This window comes from Pseudoliparis swirei, chromosome 23, assembly GCF_029220125.1.
Source record: "Pseudoliparis swirei isolate HS2019 ecotype Mariana Trench chromosome 23, NWPU_hadal_v1, whole genome shotgun sequence".
NCBI lineage: Eukaryota > Metazoa > Chordata > Actinopteri > Perciformes > Liparidae > Pseudoliparis > Pseudoliparis swirei.
The window spans coordinates 12220831-12241406 of NC_079410.1; the positions used below are offsets into that span (position 1 = coordinate 12220831).

Genomic DNA, 20576 nt, shown 5'->3' on the forward strand with positions numbered 1-20576 from the left:
CAGCAGACAAAATAAACAAAGCTCAGTCTCATGTTTAATTTTCAGTTTCTCAAATCAGTATTTAAGAGACTTAATCGAGGCAGGGAGAGTAACTACTTTGTGGCACAAACGGCGATCTGCTGCCGCTTAGTGGAGACAACAACATTTGCCATTTGAAAGACATTCCTTCACGAGCCTATCCATGTGCACAAATACGTAATCGACACGATTGTGAAATGATTCAGTTATTTACAGAATATTGCGCTGCCATTGCCTATATTTTTATATGTTCAAGGATGAAATGCAACCGCGATGTTTTCTCTCATGCTACTGTAAGAGGACTGTTAGTTCACTCTAACAGCATTATTATGAACGGGGATTATAGATTATTTATACATTATTATAAATCAATGTAGGTCTACATAGGCTTCTTAAAATATGGACTACATCTGCAGGCATATACTTGTTTGTTTTTGTTGGTAAAATAAGGAGCAATAGGGGAATTGACACCAGGGAAGCGATTTCCTCCTCGAGGGATTTTCATGTGAGCGAACGGATCAATATTAGCAAAACTGTAGAATACAATTGAGGATTTGTTGGCGCTCTTTCTTGTTACACTAAAAAACTGTAAACACATATCCCGCCGATATCATGAATGGTAAACAGCGCTGGAATGAAGTCGCCTCTGGTTGACTCCCGACAGCGCTGCGCCAGTTCAAGCGTTGATTGGCTGAATCCTTCAGCTAAGGCGTGACCTGCTATCCGATTGGCCTTCCATCCCTGTCAATCATTCTTGTCCCCGCCCTTTGATAATGCAGCATGGGCGAAAAGACCAGACCCAAGAGCTACAGCTGAGGAAGCAGACTCCTGTACTGTCAACGTTTTACCGCGATTGAACGAAAGGTGAGCGTAGAAACGCTTATTTGTGGTCCGTAGTATCTGTTGGCATGTATTTCCAAATCGAAGTAGTGTATAAAAACAGGCAGGATGTGGCTGCTGGGGGATTTGTTAGCCACCCGGACGCGGAGTGGCTAACCCACATTGAGGCTCTCGCCACGTTAAGTTAGCTCTGTGGCTAATTCGCTGCCGCCGCTACTGTCAACCTGTAAAAAGACAGTGAACGACACAACGAGCAGCGTCGTCGTTACTTCGTTTCACCGATAGACATTAAACAGAGGGAGTGTACTCGTGTCGAAGTAACGCCGGTGTTTTGTCTCCAAACTTGAGACCGACCAAGTTGACTTTACCGCTAGCTGTGGTCGAGGTTAGCAGCCTAGCATGTGAGCTACGATGAGTGGCCCTAAGAGTTGACTTCGGCTGCTGCTGCCACCCAGGACGACCGTAAACGACTTGGCAGCGGGCATTAAGTAACGTCAGTCTGATCGAGCAACAACAATTGAGGATTTTTTTGTTATAGGAGTGACGGCAATAGCTGTGCTGCCTTCAGGTGCTCCCTATAAAATGCGTCCACGTTTTTAGTCCACGAGTGGGGACTTGGTGATTTGAGCTGCTCTTGGGCTGTTACTGGATATCTATAGGCTTTGCTTTTTTGCACGCTGTCCTTTGCATTGACACGTTACTCTCTCCAGCAGCGTTATCTGTGTTTCGTAATCTTCCCAAAGTAAATAGAGAAACAAATTGTCTCAAAGACTAGCTCTTCTAATTGCAGGTCTTTCTGAGCAGCAGTCCGAAAACCACAAACTATTTACTTAACTAGCGCGTGACCAACACATTAAAATGATTAAAAAACTGAAAAGTAACATTCTCAGATGTATGATGGAGATATTTTTTACTTGAAACATCTTAAAATATTAATTAGTTGGTTCATTATTTAGTTTTTAGTTGATCAACTAATTGAGTTACTGACTAATCATTTCAGCCCTATTCAGTTTTTGTTTTCTTTCCACAATGGAGGGTATTTTATTGTTCGATGTCGGCTCCAATAGAGATGTTGGTCTGAAATAATGTTCAAAATGTATAAGAAATGATAAATTGTTAATATTGCTCTACCACTGCAGTTACTGCAACACAACATTGCAAGAATACTTTTAATTAGTGAGTCTTTATCCCCCCCCCCCCCCCTGTTGACTCTACTCCAACCAGTTCTATGTACTGGTCCTAATATGATGGGCTATTTACACTTGTTTTACATTTATTTACACAGTCTTTTGCTGGTGATGTTATTAGATGTATGTCTAAGTTAAAGAACACATTGACAACTGCACAAATGTAAATAAGCATGTCAGTGTCAGCAGTACTTTCAAAATAGGAGGTAAGCAGAATAGATCTATAGCTTTTTAAAACAAGTGTCCTTAGAGGACATAAACATGAGACCTTTTGTCATGTTCATTTTAAGAGGTCATTGCATATTAAATACTTAATAAGTACTTGGAATCGTTTAACTGGAGTATGGATGTACCTGTATGCAGAATACTTACAATGACTGTATTGCTGCCCGATCTCCCGCCAGCCATCTTACATCTTTACAAGGCATCCAATGTAACGGTCCAATGTCCATAAGCTGGAGTTGACAGCTGTGCTCGACAAGACCATATGGGCTATAAATGGATATTAGCACTTGTAGCCTCAACTAATATCCATCCATCACTGCTGGTGAAGTGCTCCTATCACCTCACAACATCAACAAATAATATACAAAATATGACCCTTTCAGGACAAGATTACAAATGCACACATCAAAGTGTCTGTGTGCTACATACAAATTAAATGTTTCACCAAAATAATCTGATCCAACACCTGGTCGTCGTGGTCAATGCATCACTCTTGCCGCCGAGTCTCGCGGTTGCATCACTGCAGTCCATGTGGTCTTAGTCGCTTTTGGTTTTATCAGGATCAGCAGCACATGAAGGTCAGCGTGCCCTTGTGCATACAATGCATGTTCAGCTCTCCTTCCCTCTCCGTGACGTCACTGCCCACTCTGATGAGCGCCGTGCCTTCGGTGTTTTCGTGTCGTACTACTGGAACATCTTTATGATGTAATGCTTTCACTCCCGAGGATGCTTTGTTGTGTTTTGGGCGTCTCGGCTCCGTTCGGAGTACACAGAGGCAAGAGGAGACGGGGTGATTTATCTTCTCACTCCTCGGTCAGCATTGAGCACATTTTGCCAGTCTGCTGCTTTTCTTGTCGAAAGTAACGCGTCAGAAGTCACTCATTGGGCTGACTCAGGCAGATGGTTGTTGTCATCGCCACAGGAACGGTCCTTCTGGTGCACTCGGCTAGTCCTGCATTTAAAGGGACGGCAGACAACCAATGCAAATGTCTTACTTTTGTTATTTTGAGTCATATTTTTCATATCTAGATGACGACATTTGATGACGCACATCCTTCCCGAACAGTTGTGCCTATTGGTGGAAGATAACAAAAACAACATTGGTGCAATAAAAATAAATGATGAGCCTTGTTCTGGCATTTAACAGCAACTGTTTACACCTCATGTGCTCTAATGCTTGTCCTCTCATCTCACACTCCCGCCGCCCCACTGTTACCAGCGCCTGCTGTCTTTCATAACTGGGGACAGCTGCCAAGACCCAGTTGGCACCTCGGATGCACACAGTCCGTATATCTCTCGGGGAGCCGCGTCAGGATATGTGGCCTTGAGAGGGCGTTATTGCACACTGAAGTGATTATCAGAGAGATAAATTCCATAGAGACGGATTGAAGTCCCTACACTTGCTATGTTCTAGAAGAAGACAGTCAGGGCACCGTGCGGTTCTCCAAAAGGATGCACCGAATACGATGAAATGCAATTGGTCCCTTTTGTTTTGTGTTGCTACATGCGTGACCAGTGAAGTGACTGTTATTATGATTTATGACACTGACACTCAATCCAACTTTCTCTGCAGTGATGTTCCAACAATGCCGATCGTGGATAAACTCAAAGAGGCATTAAAACCTGGTCGAAAGGAGACGGGTGATGAGGGTGACCTCAACAAACTGTTGGCTTCTTCTGCCAAGAAGGTCCTCCTGCAGAAGATAGAGTTTGAGCCGGCCACCAAGGGTTTCTCCTATCAACTTGACACTCTGAAGAATAAGTATGTGATCCTCAATCCCAGGAATGAGGGCGCTACAAGCCACAGGGCCACTGAGCCTGCCCAGATAAAGAGGCAAGGTAAGTTAAGTTGAAGAGAAAATGTAGATGATGACCCCGCCGATATTCACCTCGTGTCTTCTCCTGCCAACCAGAAAAGCCCATTTTCTGTGTTCCTGTCCTAATAAATGAGTGACTGCACTGTTCCTTCAGTTTCAGAGAACACAGTTGGCGGCCAGATCGATGGGATCCCTGCACCACAGAAGATGCTCTTTTCAGGGAACAGGCTCACCCTTAAATGGGAGCGTGTGTACAGGGTGGGAGCCGGTCTCCACAACCTAGGGAACACCTGCTTCCTCAACTCCACAGTGCAGTGTCTCACCTACACCCCGCCACTTGCTAACTACTTACTCTCAAAGGAGCACAGCCGTGCCTGTGAGTATTTGAATCGTGCCCATTAATGCTGCCACGCTCGGAGCGGTGACACTCTCATTCACTTATATCTTTTCTTAACATTACACACACCCACATACAGTAGTTACTATTCCTCTAATCTTGCTAGTGTCACTCGTATGTGCAGACACATGTGGCTGACTGTCAATGTGGATTGCAAGCCAAAGCAGCTGCAGAAGCAAAACGCAAACGGCTGCTTCGGTTGGCCAGTTTCTTCACACACAGTTTTATTCAGGCTCTGAAACATTGAGCAGTCTGTGATTTACTGACGTAACCTTTTTAAACCAAGAAAGCAAAGATTTGCTGACCTCAAAGTTTCAGGGCTACAAGTCAAATTGTAAAATAGTAAGCACCCTCAATTACACGTTGGCTAAGATGAGTGGAAGCATGCTGCTGATGCTTAGCCTTGATATATTTGTTTGAAAATAGATAATAATAATAATTATCATCTTCCTTGTCCATGCTTTTGAGAAGCCAGAGAAAACGGTGTGAATTTAATCCAACATATTTAAATGTTTTAATGAGTTTTAACAGCTGTAAAATCATTCATCATTGTTTTTGATGAACATTTAGTTTTACCATAAATAATGTTTTACATTGCATTTGTTATGAACAATACTGTCACAATAACACATTCCTGCACATTTTATGAGTGGCTCTGATATATTTGTCTCTTCAGGTCACCAGTCGGGCTTCTGTATGATCTGTATCATGCAGAACCATATCATTCAAGCCTTTGCCAACACGGGCAATGCCATCAAGCCCGTCTCCTTCATCAGAGACCTGAAAAGTAAGACCACCAGCTTCCTTCAACCCGGTGTGATGTGGCTGAGCAGTTTGTGCCCGCAAGTTTCAATGCAAGGTTGTCTGGAGTCACAGACACCTGGTTTTGGGGTTTAATACGGCCAAAGTCATGATGACGCAACACTGGTCACAGTGTCCCATGTGACAAGAGCCAGTAACTGCAGTGCAAAAGTGGAGCGCTGAGACGGCAGGCTGGGAATGAACTCCAGGTAGAGAGGAAGTGCGAGTTGCACCGTGACAGGGCGAGGTGCTGTGCTGTAGTCTCACTGGAGCCCTTCCTCCCTCCCTCCCTACCTACCTGCCTCCTCCTTATGTGCTGCTGCAATCATGTCTCCACCTCCTGCGCCTCTTTTTTTTTTTTCCATCTCTCCCTCCCCCTCTTCACCCTTCCCCGATGCCCTCTCCGTCTCCTTGTGACTGCGGGCTGAGAGGAGAGGCTTAAGCACAAATGTACAGTCCGCTGTTTCTCTTGTAACCCGGACTGAGAGATGTACTGTATGTGTTTTTATGGCTTCTCTTTACATGCATCACGCTGGAGGCCACCCCAGCAGTTGGTAATGCCCCTCCACAGCGAGAACAATGTGAATGCATATAATGAAAATATAACATCTGTGCCTCTTGCTCAACACGCCTCCTAAAAAATACTAATGCAGCGCAATGTCATGCCACTAAAATCGAAAGAGCCGACCAACTGATCCTGAAATTTCCCTCGTATCTCACAAACAAAATATAACTACAACCACCAAACCGTATGCCAGCAGAGTTTCATATCTTCAAGATGTTGTCTCTGCCGTCTCTAAGAAGGGCCCCGAACAGGTCATTCGAGCATGGAGTTTATTCCTCTTTCCCAATCTGGTGTGACTCATTGTCGTAAATGTGCAGGGGTGCTATGCTGGGAATGTGGGGATGACCACATCATTCTACCAGCTCACACGTTCCCATTTTTCCATTAAGAAATAACCGTAGCGGTAAAGTGTTCAGAGCTCCGATGTGAGGCTTTTAGATGAAGTCACTGACTGCAAGCTGCTAATGAGGTCATGTTCATTGAACTACGTGTCTGAGGTGCATGAGTGCCAAGTGAAGGATACTCTTTTAAACATCACACTATATTCATGACATTGTCTTGGCTGATTATTGCTTTATTACATGTGCCTATTTAGATTTCTCCCGTCTCGATTATGTTGTGGTTCAATTGTACATTGTCGGCTTTTTAGGCTTTTGGTTATCAGCTTTTCTGGTGTCGCTAAAACATGACTAATTTTTAAAAAGCACTTAAATTGTGTTCGTGCACTCGGGGTTAGACGCATGTAATTTGAGCAAAGCTAACATCGACTCTTTTGTCTTCCACAGAAATTGCCAGACATTTTCGCTTTGGAAGCCAAGAGGATGCCCATGAGTTTTTGCGGTACACCATCGATGCAATGCAGAAAACCTGTCTCAATGGCTACCCTAAGTAAGGCTCTACTATTGTATCTTACAAGTGTTAATAGTACAAATGTGTTTTAAATTGCCTGGTTTTACTGGGGTCCACTAGTGGAACAAGACCTGGGGCGGAAGCTCATTGGAAAGCAGGCAGGACAATGTGGGGGAGCTGCTCAGAGGAAAGCTCTGGCGGCTGTTTGAGCCCGTGCACCAAACAGTTGAGTGTGAAGTTGGACATGTGGACTTTGTTGCTTAGCCTGCTGCCATCAGCACAGAAAACGGTTTGATGTCTGTGTTTCTGAATGTTGGTTTTAATGATTTCTGTCTTTTCGTCCTGTCTGTAGGCTTGACCGGCAGACCCAGGCCACAACGCTGGTTCACCAGATCTTTGGAGGCTACCTCAGGTCAAGAGGTATTGACTTGTTTTCAGAGACAGAAAGGAAGAAGAATATTGCCTCCAGAACTGTGCATCTTTTGGGAATTTCTTTTGTTTCTTTTGGTATTGCATTACCCATCAGACTAGACTGTTGACAGGAAGTGGTCAGAGGCGGGTGAAGTCTTCCTGTAATTGATTAACATTGTTTTTCTTTAGAATTGCTCTCAAGAGAATCACATTTGTTTCTAATTGTGTCTTTCAGTGAAATGCTCTATTTGTAAAAGTGTGTCGGACACATATGACCCTTACCTGGACCTCGCCTTGGAGATTCGTGTATGTTACTCAAGATCTCACTACAACTTTAATTTCCATGGAAATATTATATTATATATTTATATGTGTGTGTTTACACCTGCCTCAGCAACACCTTGCTTCTCTCTGTTTCTGTCCGTCAGCAAGCAGCAAACATTGTGCGAGCCCTGGATCAGTTTGTTAAACCAGACGTACTATGTGGGGAGAATGCCTACATGTGTGCCAAGTAAGTGCCATTTATCTATTCTGACAGCCGCCCCGTTTTTAAGTAAATCCTAATCCTATTAAAAATATTTTTGGTCTAAAAATATAATGAACACTTTTTTTCTTGCCAGGTGCAAAAAGAAAGTGCCAGCGACCAAGCGCTTCACGGTCCATCGAACATCCAACGTACTGACTCTTTCACTCAAGAGGTTCGCCAACTTCAGTGGAGGAAAAATAACAAAGGTTAACAAAGCACCCTCGCAGTGTCGACTGTTTTGAAAAGAGCGGTCTGAATTTACAGGGACCTCATCGTTGTTCTTTTTTCTTTCAGGATGTTGGTTACCCAGAATTTCTGAACATCCGCCCCTACATGTCTCAGAGCTCAGGCGACCCTGTGATGTACGGCCTCTACGCTGTTCTGGTGCACTCTGGCTATAGTTGCCATGCTGGCCACTACTACTGCTACGTCAAGGTGAGATGAGCACATGTACATCTCTTCTTTATTATTCATGTCGATATCTGACGAAAAACACCTTGAGATGAGGTCAGAAACGTGACATTAAAGGACAATAAAGTCTAAATAAGAAACAAATTAACATATCATAGGCAAATATAATACAAAAGGCTCTATAATCGTCAGTAACTGTATCTACCAATACGTTTCTTCAAATGTCTTTCCATTTAACCTGGTGGATTATAATTACAGGAATTATGCAAAAACCATGTAGAATAATGAATAGATATGTTGACTGGTTATGAATAATAATAATACATCAAATTTCTATAGCGCTTTTCATAATACTCAAAGACGCTTTACAACACATAATAAAAAAAATCCTAAAAGCTATGCATTAAAAACAAACGATAAAAGCAAATAAGAACGTTCAGAGCACACAATCACACATTAAAAGCAGTTTTGAACAGGTGGGTTTTGATTAGTGATTTAAACGATGAAAGTTCGGTGCAGTCACGGATGATTTTGGGGAGAGAGTTCCAGAGGGAGGGGGCAGAAGTGGAGAAGGCTGTGTCACCCCATGTCCGGTGCTTGGTCATGTGAGGAATGGAGAGGAGGTTGGCATCAGAGGAGCGGAGCCGACGGGATGGAGTGTGATGGTGAAGCAGATCGGTCCGGTAGCAGGGGGCCTGGTTATGGAGGGCTTTGTAAGTGAGGAGAAGGATTTTGTACTGGATACGTTCTGGGAATTTTGGATGTTGTGCCATAAAGAATGCTGTTACAATAGTCTATTCTGGAGGTGATGAAGGCGTGGATCAGTGTTTCAGCAGCAGATGTGGAGCGTGATGGGCGGAGACGGGCGATGTTTTTTAGGTGAAAGAAGGCAGTTTGGGTGGTTTGTTTGACGTGGTGTTCAAAGGACAGGTTGCTGTCAAACATGACTCCGAGGTTGCGGATGTGTAGGGATGGAGACAGAGTGCAGTTATCCATGGCGAGGCAGAAGGTATGACAGGTTTTGGTGAGAGATTTGGGACCGATGATGAGCATGTCAGATTTATCACAGTTAAGTTTGAGAAAGTTGGTGTTCATCCAGGATTTGATGTCAGTGAGGCAGTTGGTTAGAGTAGAGTGAGTGGCAGTGGTGATGGCCTTTGTGGAGATGTAGAGCTGGACATCATCGGCATAACAGTGGAACATGAGACCGTGTTGGCGTATGATATTTCCAAGGGGGAGTAGGTAAAGAATAAATAGAAGTGGACCAAGCACTGAACCTTGAGGGACGCCCTGAGACAGAGGAGCAGTGGAGGAGGTGCAGTTGTTGATGCTGATGAATTGTTGTCTGTTTGTCAGATATGATTTGAGCCAGGATAGAGCAGATCCGGTGATATTGAGGGACGTTTTGAGGCGGGAGAGAAGGATGTTGTGGTTGATGGTGTCGAAGGCTGCAGTGAGATCCAGGAGAATGAGGATGTTGAGGTGACCGGAGTCTGAGGAGATGAAGAGGTCATTGGTGACTTTCAGAAGTGCTGTTTCAGTGCTGTGCTGTGAGCGGAAACCAGATTGAAATGGCTCGAACAGATCATTGGAGGTGAGGTGAGTTTTTAGTTGTGCAGCGACGACGCGTTCCAGTATTTTTGCTAGGAAGGGAAGATTTGATATGGGCCGGAAATTGCTCATGGTCTCAGGGTCGAGTCCAGGTTTTTTGAGGATGGGGGTGACAGCAGCCAGTTTAAGTGTGTCGGGGACTGAGCCAGAGTTGAGGGACGAGTTAATTATTGTAATGATGAGTGGTGCGATGGCTGGGAGACATTCCTTGGCGAGAATAGATGGGATGGGGTCCAGGCTACAGGTGGTGCTTCTCATTCCTTTTATGAGTGAAGAAAGCTCCAACAGGGTCACAGGGGAGAATTTAGAAAGGGGCGGTGTGGTGAGTATGGGGAGAGCAGGTGGAGAGATGGAAATAGCGGGGGCGGTGTTCAAATTGCTGTAGATTATATCAATTTTAGTATTGATAAACGAGAGGAAAGAATTGCATTTGTCAACTGTAAAGGTTTTGGAGGTGTTGTCCCTGGGTTTGGAGGAACCAGAGCGTATGAGGTGTGAATAGTAGGTGGACCGGGCTGAGATGAGAGCTTCTTTGTATTGTCGAAGGTACTCAATGTGGGCTTGTAGATGGACTGTTAAACCGGTTTTTTTTGCAGAGTCTTTCAAGCTGGCGCTTACGGGATTTCATTTGGTGGAGTTCAGAAGGATACCAGGGAGCAGAGTGTTTGAAGGAGACAATTCTGGTTGTAATGGGAGCCAGCTGATCAAGACAGGATGAGAGGGTGTTATTATAGTAGTTTACGAGAACAGAGGGATTATCAGAGAGCGGGGAAGGGGAGGAACACATGGTACTGGCAAGAGAGGCTGTAAGAGTTGCGGGGTAGATGGTTTTGAGATTTCTGAATGATATATTGCGCTTGGCTTTTGGGAAGGGGATAGGGATGTCAATATCCATGGTGATAGCCAGGTGGTCGGAGATATTGAGGTTGAGGCTGGAGAGATGAGGTATTGTGAGACCAGTGGAGCAGACCAGATCCAGGATATGACCACGGTTGTGAGTGGGGAAGTCGATGTGTTGTATGAAATTAAAGCATTGCAGCAGTTCCAGGAATTCTGTGGCAGATTTACATTCAGCGTTATCAATATGAATGTTAAAATCCCCTAAGAGGAGAATGGTAGGTGAGATTGAACAAAGCTGTGTCAGAAAATCAGAGAAGTCGGAGAAAAAGGAGGGGTATGGCTTGGGGGGGCGGTAGATAACAGCAATAACTAGAGTGGGACCAGAGAGTTTGAATGCGAGATGTTCGAAAGAGTTAATAGCAGGAATGGGAATGGTGGTTGTTTTAATGTCCTCCCGGTAGACAGCAGCAACACCACCTCCCCTCAGAGCGTGCTTTATCAATATAAGTGAATCCTGGTGGAGTGGTCTGGTTGAGGGAGAAATAGTCAAGGGGTTTATGCCATGTTTCAGTGAGGCAGAGAAATCGAGATTAGTGTCCGTTATGAATTCATTCAGAATGAGGCTTTTGTTGTTGTTGTTGAGTGACTGGGTGTTGAGCAGGGCCAGTTTCAGGTGACGCTGCATTGTGATAGGCTGTGAGGACTGAGGAAGGGACGGAGATTGGACAGATTCACGTGCTGTTTGTTGTGGTGGCGTAATGAGGAAGTACGGTTGCGACAGGACCATAGTGATGGGATGGAGTTTCGGGATGTGAAGTTGTAGGTGGACGTGCGGCCAGTTCCTCGGTGTGAAGGATGGTTTTGGCGAAGTATACCATGTTGTTGTAGAACGACCCAGCAGTCCGGGCGCAGGTAGTTATTGAAGACGCAAAGATCGGACACGGAGTACAGCGGCGACATGGAGGGGAGGACGAGCGTTGAGCTAGCCTGTGACCAAGAGCCGGCCGGCTGCGAGACGAGAAGCGATGTGCAGCCCTGGAGAATCAGCGAAATGATCCCCAGCATTCCAGCGGGAAGACGGCAGCAATCCGGCGAGAGGGAGTGACGCCCCGGAGGGGCTACCAGCCTGACGATCCTGTCCGGGGAATGGAGGGGGTGGCCAGCGGGACCAACCCAGGTCTGTTCACCGCGCCGGAACGGAGAGATCACGGCAGGTGAGACCGGTGGGCTCGTGCTGGCTAGCGACGTGGCAGCCAGAGGTGAAAAGACCAGCCGTTCATTTGCAGAACAAAACGGCAAGATGGACAAAACACGGAAGTCCTGGGGCTAGCTGGTTAATCAGTCTTTCTGAGTTCAGTTTGAACGTTTGTTAAGTGGTCAACGGTAATCAAAGCTTACGCTCTAGTGAGAGTAACCACAGAGCTAAAAGCATAAACAAACAGGCAAAAACGTTTACAAAATAAAAAAATAGAAGAAAAAAACCGACAAGCGAGCGAAACATCGAGGCTGCCATCAAGCGCCATCTTGGATCGACATGCAAACTATTCATCATTAAAAACAACACACACACAAACTAATTACGTTCAGAGTCACTGACAATATGGCCAAACCTAATGGTTTAGTGACTTTTGTTTGTCAATGCCGTTCAAGAATTAGAGTTTATCAAAGAAACATTTAGTCGTAAATTAGTCTTCCAAATATTGTAATTCAGTAGCATAACTTTGTATCTTTTTTATAAATTTTTTTTATATTCTAGCTCCAAAGAATCGTCTGTTATGGTATATGTCATTTTAAGCAGTTTATTTCATACCATATTAAGAAAACTACATATATTGGTAAACAATACCAAACATCTTATTCTTTGAAATAAAGTGTTTTGTCTCATCATGGGAATTAAATACGTGGTATAGTTGCAATAATCCTATAAATCCAGTTTTGCAATAACGAAGTCCTTTGTGTAAATTGTCTGCAGCTTTGCCTACAATGGCCTAATATAACCAGATCAATTATAAAGATAATATCTCAGTGTTTAATGATCCTTCAACTGATTTAACTTTTTAGTGTTCAGTTTGTGTATGTTTTTTAAAACTTGTTTTCCATCATCCAAACCACTTTTGAACTTGTCACAGTTTAAGTGTAAATAAATAAGGATTTGATTTTCATTACAGTTCAGAACCTGCTCCATTTTAAAGTTGAATCTCTTCCTTGTTTCCTTTCAGGCGAGCAACGGACAGTGGTACCAGATGAATGATTCAATGGTGCACTCCAGTAACATCAAAGTGGTCTTGAACCAGCAGGCGTACGTGCTGTTCTACCTGAGGTAAGACACTGGGGATGGCTGCAAGAGATCAAACAAGGTGTTGTCTGGATTTATAATTAAATAAAGCAGAGTCTATATTTGTGTATTAAAGGATCCCGGACAGCAAGAAGAACGCAGATGGACAGACCACCAAGCAGGGGATGTTGCATCTTGGGAAGAACAGTGTGTCGTCTGAACAGATAAAGAGGGCCAACCTGAACGGGCCTCTCTCCTCCCCACAGGTCACAAAGGTATTACCCAAGATGACCTCCAGCTCAGTGCTGGACATGTGTACTAGCCGTGGGTTGAAAGTGCACGTCTGGTTTTTAATACAAGTTCTGATTACAGTACTCGTCTTTTTTTCAGAAACTCGAGCCTGCACAACTGCGTAAGATCCAGTCCATGGACAGTGGTCTGGGCCTGCCCATCTCCAGGAACGGTGTGAGCTCTCAGCCTCAGTCCAGACTCTCCAACTGGACGTCGTTCTCCCATTCGCCCAAGCTGCCAGGTGTGCCCTCTGTTATCGACGAGCCGTTCAAGAAGCTGAAGAAGCCGTCTCCCCAGAGCCAAGTGCAGTCCCGCAGCGGCACGCCGAGCCCTTTCAACAACGGGGTCAGCAGGGCGGAGGGAGATAAAAAGCAAGGGGGCGAGGGCAGGGGCATGTCGGCGTCTACCTCATTCAAGTCTTTGTCTGACTCTTCCTCTGCCGACACCTCCGACTCAAAGGTACACTTTGCACTGGCGAATACTAATCTGGGTTTAAAGACAGTGGAATAAAAAAAAAAGTATCATCTGATAACATCATGAAAATTAGATTGTATTCATATTTACAGTCTCTTGCTAACCTTAAAACATACTGACTGCAAAAAGCGTACGAGCTATTTAACATGAAATGGAATATGAAACTGATCATATTGCACACTATGAAAGTCAATGTTAGTCATTGTTTTCTCAATGATTTGACAAATGCTTTTAGCTCTAATCCAAATGTAATATATGTAAACATTTGAGTGTACCTCTAACGTCATACAGCCACCTTGAATGTTAAAGTCTGTTTTCCACTTGGGAAAGTGCATATGGAATAGTATGTGTTAAATATGTCCGACATTACAGCAGATTTAGAGATCAGGCCTAGTTTGCTGCTCAGAAGCTTAACCACGGCCCGGTTGCCTTTGTTCCCGCAGGACTCGGTGGGGACCAAAAGTGCGCCGGTAGGAGAGACTCCCTCCACCCCACGGAAAAGCTCTAATGGCCAGGCGTCTCCAGCCAAGATCGTGGAGCGCTCTCAAAGTACAGAGGAGCAGAAGACGGCGAAAATAAAACCCCCGGCCCTCAACATCGCGTCTGAAGCCACCAGCACCATGTCCCCTCCACCTGCCAAGAAACTGGCCCTGTCAGCCAAGAAGGTGAACTTCATTCCCATCCACAGCCGCAGCAGCACCTCCTGTCTTAGTGAAAGCTCATGATACCTTGGTTTCCTGTTGACTCACTCTACACTGCTATCCCACATTTGACTCTTGATTTCAATAAGTAGTTTTATTAAGGCAAGTAAACTCTCCTTTTCTAGTTTATAGCTGTCTGTAATGTGTAATTTCTCCAGTGTCCCTGTTGGCAGCACTTGTTTAGAGTTTGACTTCTTTTCCTTCAGTTTGTTCTTTTTTTCTAACCATTTCTAATTCTTCTCTGCCATACCCTTTCCTTTTTGTTTTCCTCCCTCCATCTTTTCCTGCCATCCCTTTAATCTTCCTTATTTGATTCTCTTCCTTATTTTTGTCACATTCATGGCTATTTTTTTTAGACCACCAAGTTTTTATTTATGTCGATAACTGCAGGCTCGCAAACGGAGACCGAGCAGCATTGATGCTCTGCCCTCTTCGCCACGCCAGCTGACCAGTGACACCTCGCATCAAAATCAACTTAACCCCTTCACTGTTGCCTCACCTCCTCACACTCACAGGTATGAACATCACGTGCACAAGAAACACAGATGTGTCTTTCTCAAATGCGAGATGGCCAATTATATCCTGATGTTTTCTTCTGGTCTCTTCTCAGAGCTGGTCCATTCCATTCACCTAAAGTACAGCCATCGCCTTTTGCCCACTTAAGTGGATCCTTCAAACAGCAGAGCCCTCAGAAACAGTCCCCTCCCTCCACGCTGCAGAAACCAAACGCCAGCCTTCCTCCTACAACCAACGGGCTTCACAGTGCTGGCCCAAAGAGCCCCAAGTCTTCCACCAACCGTAGCTCCTTGGTCCAAGAACCAGACCTCAACGGCAGTCCCGCTCCACCGGTCAACCAGAAGAAGAAGAGGAAAAAGAAGCGGCGACATTCTGAAGTAGAGGGCGACGCAGAGCCAGTGGCATCCCCGCCGACAGTGACGCAGACCGACCCCGTGGAGTCGGCCAGCGAGAAGAAGCGGAAGAAGAAAAGGAAAAAGCGAAAGAAGGAGCCTGAAGCTGGAGAGACTGTGATGGAGAAGGAGTGCGTCTTGTCTCACCTGGACACGCCGAACCAGGAAGAGGACTGGTGCCAGGGCGGCATGTGGAGTCTCGCATCCCATCCAGAACAGTCTAAGCCAAAGCCTCAGTCAGCTGCCACAGCCCCAACGCAGGGCGAGTCGAATGAGACGGAACAGGGAAGGGACTCTGTTAAGTTAAAGAAGAAGAAGAAAAAGAGAAAGAAGATGCAGCTGGTGGAGGCTATGCCGGAGACAACTTCAGCATGCAATTTACCAGAGAGGTGGGTTAAAGTGTAGCACTCTTGTTGTTCTACATGTCTGTTTTTGTTTCCCAATTTTCTTAATTTCTGTCAAATGTGCTGCCTAAATTAATTTTTAGCTCCATAATTTGAAAAAGGAGATGTATAACTCGACAACGTTCAACAGTGCAATACTTTAACTCCGCTTTCTCCCCAACAGCACTTCTAAAATGAAGATCGCAGTGGTCCAGAATGATGTGGGGTATTTGGTAACATTGAAAAAGAAATTTACGGTGAAGAAGAAGAGGCTAAAAGAAGCGGTTGGACTGTGGGAGGAGAGCAGACGATGCTCAGAAGGTCAGACTGACGAGCCCGAAGCAGTGGAGCCCCCTTCCAAAAGAAACGCCACGGAGAACGGGGAAATGAGTAAACCAAGCACAGGTATGGGAGCGTCACACGCTGTGCAGGCAATCCTAATCATAAACATTCATACAATGCACACTGCAGTGAGAAATCTGTGATCTTGCATTGATTAGAGCCATCTGCCGAAACCCGCAGCACCACCACAGCCTCATTAATATGACTTCATTTTACATATGAGAGCACGATGTACTGCATTTTGAGAGTGCCAAAATTTCATCACTCTTTTTCGCAATCCAGCCCCAGTGGTAGCCTGGGACAGCCAAGTGAAGGACGGCTACAAACGCAGCCAGGTGCCAGCAGCTGATGGAAGTGAATCCGACCCGACCCGTGCTGCTCCTGTAGCCGGGGGCGGGGAGACGACGGGTGGGGTGGTGGAGGAGCTGCTCAGGAACTCCACCGATAAAGCCTACGGAGCCAACGGTGAGACACGGGGTGAATCTGATCTCCTGTCCAGCAATGCTCTGGCCATTTGTAGCATGGCGATGGATTTATACACAATTTATAGGTTTGCTTTGTCTTGTTTAGTTCTCAGTTGGGATGGAGAGGCCTCTGCTATCAGTAGAGATGCAGCTCAAGATGTCCACCACGCCAAGTGTGACACTGTGATCGACGAGTGGGATGAAGACTTTGACAGGGGAAAGGTGAGGGGGGGGGAATACAGACGCAAATAATGTCATCCTAAATCAGTTTTGCTTCCCGTCTGCTAAAGCTGAGGCTCATTGCCACTGTACCGCATCTTCAACTTCTGTTTTTGTCCAAATTAACAGGTAAAGAAAATCAAAAACTATAAGAGAGAGAAGTGGAGAAGCGGCAGCAGCATCTTCCAGAAGGTCCAGGACAGGCGGAGCAAGTGGGCTGTGACACCTGGAGGAAAGAGGGCTTTCGGAGGAGTCCGTCGTTGAGGTTGTGCTGATTGGAAATAGAGACAACAATACTGTATACCAAACGTCTGTACCTTTTGTTTGTTTTGTTTTTTATTTCTCTCGTGTTAAGTTGAGACCCAAATTCCCGAACGTGGTGATTTCAAAAGCAGCACATCGAGTCAGGCGAACCCTTTTATCTCAATTTGAAACAAACATGAAATGTTATCTTCCGGCTTCAGCCCTCTCCTTTTAATCCACAGAGGAGAGTCGGTAGATCGTGCTTCTCTATGCATGCAATATTTAACTGAAACCCCTACACCGCCATGTCTAATTAATATGTATATGTTGGCATCCTTTGAGCCTTGGTTGTTGTCCCAATTATCTTGAGCTAAGACATTGTGTACAGTGTGAGATGTGAGATGGGCGGGCTCAGAACGGGAAAGTATATCTGCCGTTCTTTGTCTGTCTTGTATTGACGACTGTACACAATCTCAGAGCAGACATGAGGGCTCAGTTAATTTTACATTTAAAAAAAACTTTTAACCGTATCCTGAAAGGATTCTACACTAAATTGCAAAGATCCAAAATCATTCAATCATTAGCACATGTTCTTTTAGATTACCGATTTTCCTATTTTATACCGTTATCCGCTATATATTTTATTTTGCTGCAGTGTCTGTGCCACGTGGCTTGTTTTTAAGGACCACATTTTACGTTCATTCTTGTTGGTAAAAATCAAGCTTTAAAATTGGCACTTTTCTTTCTCAAGCTTAATGTCTAAATTTGTTTAAAAAAAAGAAATTACAAAGGCTTATTTTTGGTTATGGCCCATTTTGCTCCTTAACAAATTCAGTTCATTTCAGATTTCATGTGGATACATTTTAGACAACAAAAGAATGCTCTGCCGACCTGTATCGTTTGTGCAACGTTGATGAACATCGGACGCGTTCCTCTCCGTTTACCGGGACGCCATCGTGTCCTGCTCTGCGGAGTCTGGCTTGTTGGGAGAAACCGGGACGGGAGCGCTTGTTTTCCCCTGTGCAGCGATGTAATTCTGTAGCTCAGTTCAGCCTTCAGAAGCTCTGTGTGGACATTTGTTCTTCACCCATGTACTGACATGGAGGGGTTACCTTTTCTACTGGAGGCACTGTGTTCGGACGGGGCTGCCACATGCCAATCATTTCTTTTCCCCCTGTATCTTATATCTCTATGCAATTTTTCTGATGCTCATGCTGGTCACCTAGAAACTGGGCGGAGACTCAGGAACCCAGACATCCCGTATCTCTTCTTCATCACCGATCAGACTCTCCCCCCTCCCCCGTTTCATCTCACAGCCGTCCCTCTCCCGGGGCGAACATTTTGCATCCTGTAGAAACTTTTTTATGCAAAAGTATTTCAGGTGTGGACACCATGGGATCGTCTTGCACCACTCCGGATAAGATGCGTAGAGAAACTAAAGTTATGACAATGCTTTGCCAGCCAAGAAGCCTGTACAGTCCATCTTGTGCTCCCCGATTCCCCTCCAACGGTGTAAAGATGTGCTCATGCATTTCTTTTCCTTCGAGAGGTGTTGCCTTGGATTGGCTATAATAAAAAAACAAAAGGTATAGGATGTAATGTTATACAGATATAATTTAAAGAAGAAAAGACACTGATCTTTAATGTTCTATTAATACTCTGATCAGTTGGTGGATGTTAACCGTGAGAATTAATCTGCACATGTGTTAGATAATTTGTTTGTGAGAGTGTTCTTTCTTCATGCAAGAGCTTCCCCGTGTCACTGTCGAGTGTCCAGGACGAGAGACACGAGGACGCTCTCAGTTCCATCCAGCGTGTGTGCCGGCTGTGACGTGGACGTGGAGTGCGGCTCTCAAGCTGACCTAGAGGAACATTTATCGGTGTGAATGGACGGTTCACATGTTTGCATTGATGGCTCCACATTTTGCATCACCTTTTCTGACCAGGGAAGAGATCTTTCATAATGAAAGTGTCTCTTACCGCTATAGTTAACTATAAAGGTGCAATAAAGTTGTGACTTTTGTGAGCTCATTGTGTGTTATTCTGTGTGTCCTACCGCTGTTATTGTAATTTAATGTGTCGTTATATCTTTTAGCCCTGGGGAAAGGAGGTTATTTGATATTTCCAGCTGTGCGATAGCAACATCCGATGAAAATGATCAGCTTTATCACATGTGTTCATTGTTACTGTAATTTCTAGGGAGGGGGGTAAATCATACATGCATTTATTGTTGAGTGATGAGGAACAGTAGACAAACTGATTCACACGAAGGCGGCCCGCTCCACTGCTGTCCTCAGGGCGAACCTTAGGGCTCCTTCTCTTTCGGGGATGTTATGGTATTCTTCTATTTGAAAGCTGAGGCCAAACACCTACTGTGACGTCACTGGTTAGCCAAGAGAGGCAGACACATTAATGGAGCTGCCATCAATGTGTCTTGCAGCAATTATAAGAACGTGATGGGGTCGCATCCAGTGATGCACCTCCAGAGAATGATCAGCACGGGAACATAGAGCAGCTTTTAGCAGCCTCGAAGTCATGTCCTTCCCTCAGCTGGAGGTTGGGACCATACGTGGAGCTAATGGAGTGGTTATATTATTGGACTTTAATTCACCAGCGGACAGAAACTCGTCTCCAAAGGAACTCGAATGTTGCTCCACCTGTTTGCGGAGCAGTTGGCAACATCAACCGCCAAGGTGGTGCAATGTGTTCTCAGCTTGCTTTTGCTCGCCCCAAGTGGCCAGAAAGGAAAGGGTTTATAATATATATATTATATATTATATATATATACATATGTGTGTGTGTATTATTGTAATATGTTTGCATACTTACAAAGTTGTAGGATCTTAAACACAAATATTCAGGTTTATTCGCAACAATATTATCACAAACACATCCAGTATACGTAATGCAAAAACACACGAACAGCATAAATTGCGAAGTGTTCCTAAGCTGTTGTTTCGAGGAAGTTACAGGGTGACATCGCACCGGGGTGGGCGGGGCCAACATGTGCACCGGCTTCTCCGGATGCATATCAGCAGCCGGCAGACACACCGACACCTTCCTGAGAGGCGGCTGGGGACGAGAGCGACACTGCAACACGCGGAGTAGTGCCAGCTCTGGAGAGAGAGAGCGCATCCAGAGAGCCTGCGACCAAGTTCAGACTTGGAAGTTGAGAGAAGAAGGGGAGAAAGGGAGGGGACGGAGCGAGGGAAGAGTGTTGCGGGCGCTCGGGCTGCAGCAGCAGCATCAGGACCACCGGGATGGAGAGGGAGCATCACGGTACGTCTTCAGCACACTCTGCGCACACTGGTTGGCATTTCGTGAAACCTGCGATTCGTGCCATGATGGGCTACCATTGTTGTGTGTGTGTGTGTGTGTTTAGCATTGTCCGTGCTCTGCTCGATGCTCATACTGCTGTCTGACTATCTGCTGGGGCTGTCAGAATGACAGCATGACTGACTGTGCTCTGCACATTTGATAATGGCATTAAGTCGTAAAGGGGCTCGACACTCATGTTGATTAACTTGAAAAGTATTCACAGGAAAGGACCTCGTTGGGTTTAATGTCACGCCAGCAGTGTTTGCTGCCAAATGGGTATAAAATGATAATACACAATATGTGTGATGAATTATTAAGCATCACACTGCAGCTTTGGAGGGGGACACTAGACATCCACATGGCTACATAGTAGATTTAAGATAGACAAGTTCCTTTTATGGTTATTAAGATAGAAAAGTGATTTATTTACCATGCTGGCGTCGGGCGCACATCGCCTCGG

At 45.1% G+C, this 20576-nt stretch overlaps 1 protein-coding gene across 2 annotated transcripts; it reads left to right on the forward strand.

The window, feature by feature from the left end:
- Positions 1 to 811: 811 nt before the first annotated feature.
- Positions 812 to 18829, forward strand: usp36 (ubiquitin specific peptidase 36). Of its 2 annotated transcripts, XM_056407102.1 has the most exons (20): positions 812 to 882; positions 3844 to 4109; positions 4242 to 4463; positions 5161 to 5271; positions 6636 to 6738; positions 7052 to 7119; positions 7346 to 7416; positions 7539 to 7621; positions 7731 to 7842; positions 7931 to 8071; positions 12718 to 12818; positions 12910 to 13048; positions 13164 to 13523; positions 13982 to 14203; positions 14630 to 14754; positions 14850 to 15536; positions 15715 to 15935; positions 16155 to 16337; positions 16443 to 16558; positions 16685 to 18829. In XM_056407102.1, the coding sequence occupies exons 2-20, from the start codon at positions 3857 to 3859 to the stop codon at positions 16817 to 16819; spliced, it is 3453 nt and encodes a 1150-aa protein (XP_056263077.1). In that variant the 5' UTR covers positions 812 to 882; positions 3844 to 3856; the 3' UTR covers positions 16820 to 18829. The 2 variants fall into 2 exon arrangements, with proteins under 2 accessions (XP_056263077.1, XP_056263078.1); XM_056407103.1 differs by lacking the exons at positions 812 to 882; positions 3844 to 4109; positions 4242 to 4463; positions 5161 to 5271 and adding an exon at positions 5309 to 5866.
- The last annotated feature ends 1747 nt before the right edge of the window (positions 18830 to 20576 follow it).

Coding starts and splice junctions, on each gene's coding strand:
- usp36 (XM_056407102.1), top strand. CDS start 3,857: ATGCCGATCGTGGATAAACTCAAAGAGGCATTAAAACCTGGTCGAAAG. Junction 7,120..7,345: donor AGGCTACCTCAGGTCAAGAG/GTATTGACTTGT, acceptor TGTGTCTTTCAG/TGAAATGCTCTATTTGTAAA. Junction 16,559..16,684: donor AAGACTTTGACAGGGGAAAG/GTGAGGGGGGGG, acceptor CCAAATTAACAG/GTAAAGAAAATCAAAAACTA.